This window comes from Leptonychotes weddellii, chromosome X, assembly GCF_054177405.1.
Source record: "Leptonychotes weddellii isolate Sample4059 chromosome X, ASM5417740v2, whole genome shotgun sequence".
Lineage (NCBI taxonomy): Eukaryota > Metazoa > Chordata > Mammalia > Carnivora > Phocidae > Leptonychotes > Leptonychotes weddellii.
The window spans coordinates 45,131,799-45,142,517 of record NC_138385.1 but is presented as its reverse complement, the minus strand read 5'-3'; the positions used below and the strand labels follow the sequence as shown (position 1 = coordinate 45,142,517).

Sequence of the window (10,719 nt, the reverse complement as noted above, 5' to 3'; positions counted from 1 at the left end):
CCGAATATCGCCTCGGATTCACTTCTCCGCACGTCCTACCTTCCAGAAAGTGGTCGCTTTTCTGATGAGAGAGTTGTTGCTCTTCTTTTCTTCGATCTCCTGTTGAGTTTGTAGGTGTTCAGAATGGTTTGATCCCTATCCAGCTGAATTCCTGAGAGGAGATGAAATCCAGGTCTCCTACTCCTCCGCCATCTTGCTCTGCCCCAGCAGTGATTTTTTATATCCATGTTTGGTAACTAAATTTCTGTATTGGTCAGTCAAAGAAGAAAACTCAGCATTTTAAAGAAAAACCTTTCTAATTTTAAAGATTACAATACATTTTTTAAAAATTTATTTATTTGACAGAGAGATAGCAGAAGTAGGCAGAGCAGCAGGCAGAGAGAGAGGGAGAAGCAGGCTCTCTGCTGAGCAGGGAGCCCGATGCGGGGCTCGATCCCAGGAGCCTGAGATCATGACCTGAGCCAAAAGCAGCCGCTTAACCGACTGAGCCACCCAGGCGCCCCTATAATACATTTTCAAGTGGTGAATGTAAGGGGTTGGAATCAAAATCTGGAAATTGAGCTTATTTAATCATGCATGTTTACATCTTGTTAGAGGGAAAGTTGAGTTTGTCATGCATTGATTGAACCCTGAATTAAAGACATTCTGGAATATTTATATTATGAAATATAAACTCTATGAGGACAGAGATTTTGTCTTATTTGTTCACTGATTTATTCTCAGTGCCTAGAACAATGTCTGGCATATTAAAAAAAAGCTTAAAAAATGTTTGTTGACTAAGTGACTAAACCTTTATGAAACTAATTACTAACTAGATGTTAAATATTCCTTCTAGGTTTGCAATATGGATATTTCCTTAAATTTTTGAAATGTCATTGTCCTTTTTTTCTAATACTTTCCAGTTTTTAAAATCTCTGAAAGAATTTCAAATGATAAAACACATTTAAAAATGTTTTATTTGATGATGTTATTAAAGAAAGAGAGGAACAGATGTAGAATGGGTTGGCAGAGGGGGACTGCTTGGAATTAGGTCACTTTCTTAACTCTTCTTCTTGTGTAGAGATATTGCAACATGCATGCAGTGTTTGAAAAATGGTCTGTAGCATTCTTCTGCCAGTTGTAATAATGTGTATATGCTTAAGGGTAAGATGAGAGTAGTAGTTTTAATTCCAATTGTCACTATCCCATTTTTATTTTTGCTTATGTTTGTATACTACTTACAAAATCACACACACTGAATTATTTTAGATGCCCTAGATTTATATTATATAGGACACAAATATATTTGTGCATATTAACACAATAAGTATAAATGGGTATTTTTATATAGGGCCAATAATTCTAAAGAGAATAAATCTTGTGAAAAGTTTTATATTATGTAATCCCAATGTTCATCATTGAGCAAATGAGCTAAAAATACCACAGGCAATAATCATTTTGTGTTGTTTGTTAAGATAGAGAATTTCTTCAGTATTAGAATTACTCAGTATAAGAATTACTGTTAAAATGTTTTATAAATGGCATGAACTGCTCAACACAGGAAAGTAGGTGGACTCATATATATATTTCTTACTTGGGTGATAATAATTCCTTAAAGTGAGATGTTTCAAGTTTATCTGGTTCATTTCTTGGTTCTATTAATGACCTAAACTATTTCAACCATTGTAACAAATACATTTATTCTATAATTGATTGCAAATAAGAAGGTTTCTTTTTTCTCACTTTTGTGTCTTCTGACCTGTCCATAAGCATATTTTTTTTAAAAATGCAGATGCACAGCTATACAGTGGAAAAATTATTTAATGTAATACATTGTCTGCCATATTCAGACCATAATATTTATAGCAAATTATTTATACCATTTCATGAGTCTTCCTGTTTTTAGAGCTATTACTAGAATTTTGTTAATGCTGTCAATTACCAATAAATATTGAAAACTTCCTTAATTATATACTTATGTGCATTAATAATTTTCTGTAATGAAAATTTTTTTTTCTGTAATGGATTTTTAAATTATCATCTGTTGGCTGAGCCTTTAAAAGTTTTGATGCATTCATAGCTGCATCAATTCCTTTTTTTAATTTAAATTCAGGTTACTTAACATATAGTATAGTATTGGTTTCAGGAATAGAATTTAGTGATTCATCACTTACATATATCACCCAGTGCTCATCACAAAAAGTACCCTCCTTAATGCCCATCACCCATTTAGTCCATCCTCCCACCCACCTCCCCTCCAAAAACCCTCAGTTTTTTCTCTATAGTTAAGAGTCTTTTATGGTTTGCCTCCCTTTCTGTTTTTATCTTATTTTATTTTTCCTTTCCTTCCCCTAGGTTCATCTGTTTTGTTTCTTAAGTTCCATGTATGAGTGAAATCCTATGGTATATGTCTTTCTCTGGCTGACTTATTTCACTTAGAATAATACACTCTCATTCCATCTATGTCATTGCAAATGCAAGATTTCATTTTTTTGATGGCTGAGTAATATTCGATTGTATATATATACCACCTCTTCTTTATCCATTCATCAGTCAGTGGACATTTGGGCTCTTTCCATAATTTGGCTATTGTTGATGATACTGTTATAAACATTGGGGTGCATGTGCCCCTTCAAATCACTATTTTGTATCCGTTAGATAAATACCTAATAGTGCATTGCTGGGTCATAAGGTCATTCTATTTTTAACATTTTGAGGAACCTCCATACTGTTCTCCAGAGTGGCTGTACCAGTTTGTATAAGTTTGTATAAGAATACCAACAGTGCAAAAGTGTTTCCTTTTCTCTGCACTCTTGTGAACACCTATTGTCTCATGAGTTTCATGAGTTGTTAATTTTAGCCATTCTGACTGGTGTGAGGTAGTATCTCATTGTGGTTTTGATTTGTATTTCCTTGATGATGAATGATGTTGAGCACCTTTTCATGTGTCTGTTAGCCATCTGGATATCGTCTTTGGAAAAATGTTTATTCATGTCTTCTGCCCATTTCTTAACTGAATTATTTGTTTTTTGGGTTTCAGTTTGTAGATATAAAAACCCATTTTAATATGATCTACTTTCAATGTATAGACACAAATTCTCAAAGTCGGAATGTCTTCTAGTCCAGCTCTCCCAATTACTGTTTTAGATCTTATCTACCTAATCATAGATACATAGATCTAAACTGGTTATCTAGCTTCTTACTATCTCCTGAAAACTGTTTTTGTTTTTCCCAGAATGCTTTAATAGGCAGTTGTTTATGTTGATCTGAAAGTTGCCTCCCTGTAATTTTTACCTATCCTTCTTCCCCTCATCCAAAGAAAGAAAACTTTAATCTTTTCACATGATAGTCCTTCTCATGTTTAGGCATGTGTCACATCAACCCCTTCCTTTCTCAAAGGACTTCTCTTCTTTAATCCAAACTTTCTGAATTCCTCATATGTCATGATTCTTTGTCTCTTTTGAGGTACAGAGCTGAACACAAGGACTTTTGTATAAAATAGTCATTACCAGTAGAAGAGTTACATTTGAAAGCCATATTATAATAAAGAATAATGATTATACTTTTTGATTAGTCACAAATATATGTTACTTTACTTAAGTATTGAATTGTTTTTAATTATTTTTATTAACTTTATCTTTCTTGGTTTATCTTTTATATATTTTATCAATGATGACCACTTTTACAAATACTGAGTCTTTTAATTACTGTAGGTATGTTGTATAATTTACCTTTTATCTTTATGAAAAATGCATAACATTATTTAAGAGTCAATTGTGCTAATATTTTAATTTAAGGATTTTAAAACTGAACATTTAGTTAACATACATTTAATGGTTGGTTGGCTTTAATAATTTCTTCTTCCTCTTCCTCTTCTCTTTTTTTTTTTTTTCCCCCATTTCTTTTTGACAGTTTTCTGTGGGTTGATACAGAGAATCATCACAATTGTGCCTGGTATGGACTTGTTGTCTGGGACGTATATATTTGCGGTCCTTTTAGCATGTGTCGTATTTCAGTCTGGTGCCCAGGAGAAAAACTACACCGTCCGAGAAGAAATGCCAGAAAACGTTCTGATAGGAGACTTGCTGAAAGACCTCAACTTGTCACTGATTCCAGACAAGTCCTTAACATCTCCTATGCAGTTTAAGCTAGTGTACAAGACTGGTGATGTGCCACTGATTCGAATTGAAGAAGGTACTGGTGAGATCTTCACTGCTGGAACTCGCATTGATCGTGAGAAATTGTGTGCTGGTATCCTGGTGGAAACCCGTTGCTTTTATGAAGTGGAGGTTGCTGTTTTGCCAGATGAAATATTTAGACTGGTTAAGATACGTTTTCTGATAGAAGACGTAAATGATAATGCGCCATTATTCCCAGCAACAGTTATCAACATATCAATTCCGGAGAATTCGGCTATAAACTCTCGATATGCTCTCCCAGCAGCCATTGATCCTGACATAGGAATAAACGGAGTTCAAAACTACCAGTTAATTAAGGTACCTTTTAAAAACACTTTGTTCAAGATAATTCATTTTTAAAAGGCAAAATAAATAAGTAAATAAATAAAAGGATCTTTGTGTACCTCAAATTTTGAGTAAGCCATCACCCCAATTTTCTTTTTCAAGTTTAAGCATAGTAGGGGAAACTCATCAATGCAATTCTTGTGATTGCATAAAGTTTATGAATTTTTATCTTATGAATATTTATTTTCAAGCAGTTGCTTATGTTTCCCTTAACAATATATTATAGGGGTCAGATGAGCTCAGCCCTGCTACTTACAATGAATAACTTACCCAATACCTTACTTTTAATTTGTCTATTCATAACTCTGACACAAGGTGGACCTAAATAAGCAAATGTAGACATTAAGAATGAATACACAAATCTATCAGTTTTACTCAGTGATCATTTTAGATAGGAAATTTTCTCTTGCCATTTGAAAAAATGCCAAAGAAATTTATTTGAGTGGTGAATAGAACATTTTTATTACTAATGTTTCTACACATATATAGAATAATAAATGTTTTTCATGGTGATTTCAAGTCAAGACAAGATTTTTAAGCATCTCTTGAGTCATCAGAATGAGATTTAATTTTAGCCAATGTGATGCTAATGTTAAATTTTGTTCTAATTCTTTGAAAACATAGAATATTCATTTGCTATAAAGGGTATGTAAGATTTTTAGCCAAAAAGTTTCAGTTTATCTGAAGAACCTATTTTGGTCTGACTTGGGTCTTGGGATAGGGAAGGCAGAAAGAAGAATAGGTGGAATAATTGTATTTGAAATATGTGCAGAGGGATCTTATTTATCAAGTGAATGGGTGATTCCTTTTAATTACCTATATAGTACATAGGATAGTAGGAAACTCAGATTTGGATATTGAAATAGTTCAATGCACTTGAATGATCCTGGAAAATGTGTGAAAGAACAAATGTTCAGACTTAATATAGATTGGTTAAGGAATTTTTAAAGTTTCATAAACATTTTCTGACTATTCACTGTCAGATTATTATGATGAACATAATGGCCAATGTTACAAAAATACTCTAAGAACACAGAAATATTTTATGTATATCATTTGAAGATTTTGGCCTAGAAGATGTATAATATTGGAAAACTGCTCAGCTGATGATATGTTGTAAAGACATATTTGTTTATAAATACATTTAGGAAAAGAAGGTTATAGATTTCTTGAGCTAATTCAAGTGAAATGCATACTAGTGTGTGAGTATAAGGAGTAAAAACAGAAAGAAGGGATAGAAGATTTATAAATGAGCATTTTTTAGGTAAGACCCCTGCAAAGGTATCTCCTTATCTTATGAAATGGGAAAATATGCAGGAGTCGGAACAATATGGATCACAATTTTGTGCTTAATGCTGACTAGATATGTCACCTCCAGCTTAATTTTTCTGACCTTTAGTTTCTTCAATCATAATATGAGGATGTTGATGTACATACCACAAAGGCAGAATTGGGAGAATAAACACCCAGTAGAAAGTAGATAGACCTGCCGATGATTTTTGGAGATGCTTTAAATCATTTGACTGTTTATAGATATGTGATATTTATCACTTTAAATTGTAAGTTGTATAGCAGAGTAGATACTATCTCTAAAACAACACTATCCAATGTAACTTTCTGCAATGATAAAAGTTCTATAATCTGTGATAGCCAATATGGTAGCTATTGGCTATATGTGGCCATTAAGTACTTAAGATGGGGTTAGTGTTACCAAGTCACTGAATTTTTAATTTAATTTAATCTTAACTTTAATAGCCACAAGTGGTTAGTGGCTATCATATTAGATAGCAGAATAAAAACACAGAATAAGTTTATTTGGAAAATAAAAAATAACATATAAAATCAGAATGGGACCTTACCAAATTCAAATCAGGTATTAGTAATACAGTCTCTCCACCAACCATCAAGACAAATGTATTGCTTTGAAATGCAGTGTTTTATTATTTCAAAGAAATTATTTCTAAGAATAATTTTGTCATATCTCCCTCAGGATAATAACAAATTTACAATACATTTCTGATTTGTCTTGAAAGTTGCTTAAGAAATTTATATAAAACAAATAAACCTATTGGCATAATTTTAGCTTTGTTAAAATCTGTTTTCATTTGAATTTCTTTGAGATATTATCAGCAAATAATAAAAAGACAGGCTCACTAGAGGTTATTAGATGAGTCTTAGAAATAAACTTGCTCTAAAATTTCATTCTGTTTTAGAATGTGTGATAAGGCAAAAATGAACTACATGATCTACTTAAAAGTATTGAGGCATTTGGATGGCTCCATGGACAAATAACTGTCTTGACTGCTTATTAAAAATAATGAGTATGACAAAGATTAATGAGGAAGGAACGTAAAACATAGCCCCAGGCATGCAGAGGGCTATGACATGGATGACATTAACTGAGTACACTTTGACTTCAAAAAGGTCTTGTCATGAAAGTGCTATGTATGCTGAAGGGATAGGAAGATTAAATAAAAAGAAAGAAAATAAACATGTTATGATTTATCCATAAACTTTAATAAGTGTTACAAGTAGGCCAACCATAATAGTAACTTCTGTCCTACAGAATAAGGTGAAAATTTAATTAATATTAATTTGTTTTATTTTTGTTGAATAGACAAGACAGTAAAATCACAGTTTATCCTAACTAGGGATATATAAAATGTATATGTAAAGTTCAGATAGCAAAGGGAGAGAAGGGAGAGATATAGGGAAAATTTTTAGGGAAAAAAAGGTCAATTTACACATGAAGGGGTCTTGTTACTGACAATTCTATATTAATTAACTGAAAACAAAGGCAGTGGTGGAAAAGATTTATTGAATGTATCAAAAATGTATATAAGTAACATGAAACTTAGAATATTTATCTTAAAAATTAATATATAAACATTTTAACTTAATTTTTATTTTTTGTGATATTATCTATGCTTTGGCATAAACAAGGAAAGCATTATTATTCTACATTTTGAATACTTTGAAAATGCATTTCAGAGTAATAATTTATTTTGCTTATGTTCGTATGACTAGTAAATGATAAAGTTGGGGACCAGAATAAGGTCTTCTGACTCTTAGATTTAATTGACAGACAAGTAGATAGGTAAACTTGAGGATGGGGATCACAACAAGTTCATGATATAAGAGGAAGGAAGAAGAAAAAAAGAGGCAAAGAAGAAAAAGGAGAAAGTGAGAAACAGAAGAATGAAGTGATTACCAAATGATTCTGCTTAGTACAAAGAAAATTATGTTAAAACTTATCTATGTGACATTGGCAAGGTTAATTTTCAACTTTTTAAGAGATTAGGATACTTTTTTTTGAGAGAGAGACAGAGACAGAGTGCCAGTATACCCGTGGGTGGGAGGAGGGGGAGGAGCAGGAGAGGGAGAGAGAATCTTAAGCAGGCTCCATGCTGGGCATGGAGTCCACATGGGGCTCCATCTCATGACTCTGGGATCATGACCTGAGCCCAGCTGAAGAGTTAAATGCTTAACCAACTGAGCCACCCAGGTGTCCCAAGATTAGGATACTTTCTAAGGAAAAAAAAGATTCATTGAAAGTTTCTAATGTTGGTTGCCACTTAAAAAAATACCTAGAAGCAAAAATCTTCACTTTTCCCTATGTTTCAAGTAAAGTCCTGCTATGATGCAAATTCCTCATGGTATTTTGATATAATTTCCCATAATTTGAACTACCTGTGCTAAATATTTATAACTACATATATCTATCTATACATATATATGTGTATATAAATAATATATATACACATATACATACATATGTTATATATTTTATATATTATAAATATACATTATTTATAAATATAAATATATTGTTTTATTAAATGTTATTAAATAATATATTTTAAAAATATTTTATTATATATTATATATGGTATATACAGATATATAAATATCTGCATCTAATTGTGCAATTAGCAATTGAGCCCTTGCAGTATTTGAAGCTGTTGGTCAAGAGTAGGACATTACAGCATCTCTTTTTCACCTTGTTATTGTGATGGCCTGTTATTTATAAAGCTTTTTTTCACATTCTAAGTCTTGTTGACAGGGAAGACAATATTTTCACAAATAGAAATGAACTTCAAGTACCCAATCTGATTCAAGATATGGATATAAACCACAAAGACCTACTTCTTCCTATGGCTGGAACTGAGGGTATATTAGTTTGTGTAGTAATATTTCATGTCTTCATTTTCTGCTTCAGATTTCCATCTTCCTCACATATATCAATAATATTTCTATACTAGTCCAGTGACATGTGTTGATTGGTTCCCTTGAAGCAGGCATGACAATGTTTCAAAGGTTGACAGTTTATGCTGACAGAGCATGAAGATCAAGTTTTTCTCAGATTAGTGATCCTACTTGAAACCCTCACCCATTTTGCCCATTCCATAAAGCATCTTTATCTTTTTAACCAACCATAAAAGAAATTTTAATCTTGGGCAGGTCTTTTCACATAATCAAGATTTGGGCACTTATTTCTATTTTATTTAAAACCAGATATAAATATTTGGTCTTTACGTTTAATGCTAAATGAGAACTAAATATCTTTCCTCTTGATCAAGGGTTTGGACTTATGAAACTAAGGTTAGAGTGAGATTTGTTTTGAAGTCTGGGATTAGAAAATCCAAATTGTGAAAATCTCATCTACAATTAGATTTAGTAATCTTGAATTAAATTGCCAAGAATGAGGCATCCAATAATATATCCTGGGGACAAAAAGCAAACAAACTTTATTATTCTGAAGGAACTATTATTTCTTTATCTTATGTAACCATAGCTCAAAGTGGTGTGAAGTAAGTTATCAGGAGCAATGAATAAAGATTAACTAATGTTATTGCAGGCAGAACATGTAGACTATAACAATATGTTTGTCTTAGAAAGCATAGTTACTTCTAAGAGGATGAAAGGAGTTTGAATATAGTGATTTCCTCATTTTTCAACTATAAGATGAAATTTTAACTAGTTTATCCTTTCAAATCTAAAATAACTCAATTCTTTATTCTCTGATTTATATGATGTGCAGATGAACATTTTTGGTCTGTGCTAAAAAGCAAAAGAGATGACAAATCAAATGCTAATGACTATTAGGTTCCTAAAAACTGAAGGTTATTATCAAAATGTATCTTCAGTGGGAAAAATGAAAACATAAAACTCATTTTCTTCATAAATGGATCTTTTTTAATGCTCTCAATTCTTATTAAAATGAGAGTTTTGCACTAATAGGATTAAGTGACATTTATTATGATGAGATCGGGTGCGCTCAGGGTGGGATGGCCGTAGACTAAGTGACATTTATTAAAATATTTTTAAAAATTTTTAAATTTCATTTTGATTCCAATATAGTTAATATACAGTATTATATTAGTTTTAGGTGTACAATATAGTGATTCAACAATTCCATACATCATTTAGTGCTCATCTTGGTAAGTGTACTCATTAATCCCCACCACCTATTTTACCCATACTTCCACCCACATCCCCTCTGGTAATCATGAGTTTGTTCTCTATAGTTAAGAGTCTGTTTCTTGGTTTCTCTCTCTCTTTCTCGTTCTATTTCCCTTGCTTGTTTGTTTTGCTTCTTAAATTACACACATGACTGAAATCATAAGGTTTTTGTCTTTCTCTGACATATTTCACTTAGCATTATACTCTCTGACTCCATCCATGTTGCAAATGGCACAATTTCATCTTTTTATGGCTGAATAGTATTCCATTCTATATATATACCACTTCTTCTTTATCCATTCATCTCTCCAGGGACACTTGGGTTGCTTCCATAATTTGGCTATTGTAAGTAATGCTGCTATAAGCATTGGGTTCATGTATGACTTTGAATTAGTGGTTTTGGGGTTTTTTGTTTGTTTGTATTTTGGAGGTAAATACCCAGTAGTGCAATTACTGGATCATAGGATAGTTCTATTTCTAAATTTTTGAGGTACCTCCATACTGTTCTCCACAGTTGCTCCACCAGCTTGCATTCCCACCAACAGTTCAAGGAAATTCCTTTTTATCTACATCCTTGCCAAGACTTGTTGTTTCTTGTGCCTTTCATTTTAGCCATACTGTAAGTGTGAAGTGATATCTCATTGTAGTTTTGATTTACATTTCCCTGATGATGAGTGACTGTTGAGCATCTTTTCATGTGTCTGTTGGCCATCTGTGTGCCTTCTTTGGAGAAATGTCTGTTCATGTCTTCTCA

The 10,719-nt window shown here is 32.3% G+C and overlaps 1 protein-coding gene across 9 annotated transcripts in view; it reads left to right on the top strand.

Moving 5' to 3' along the window:
* Positions 1-10,719, top strand: part of PCDH11X (protocadherin 11 X-linked) — a 606,781-nt gene that overhangs the window by 150,323 nt on the left and 445,739 nt on the right. For 8 of the 9 annotated variants that reach the window (XM_081808550.1, XM_081808549.1, XM_081808551.1 and 5 more), the window contains one exon: positions 3,892-4,475. The exons of the other annotated variant lie outside the window; for it this stretch is intronic. In XM_081808550.1, the coding sequence (XP_081664676.1) occupies positions 3,936-4,475 (540 nt within the window). In that variant the 5' untranslated portion in view covers positions 3,892-3,935. The remainder of the gene's footprint in view (positions 1-3,891; positions 4,476-10,719) is intronic. 9 annotated transcript variants of the gene reach the window in all.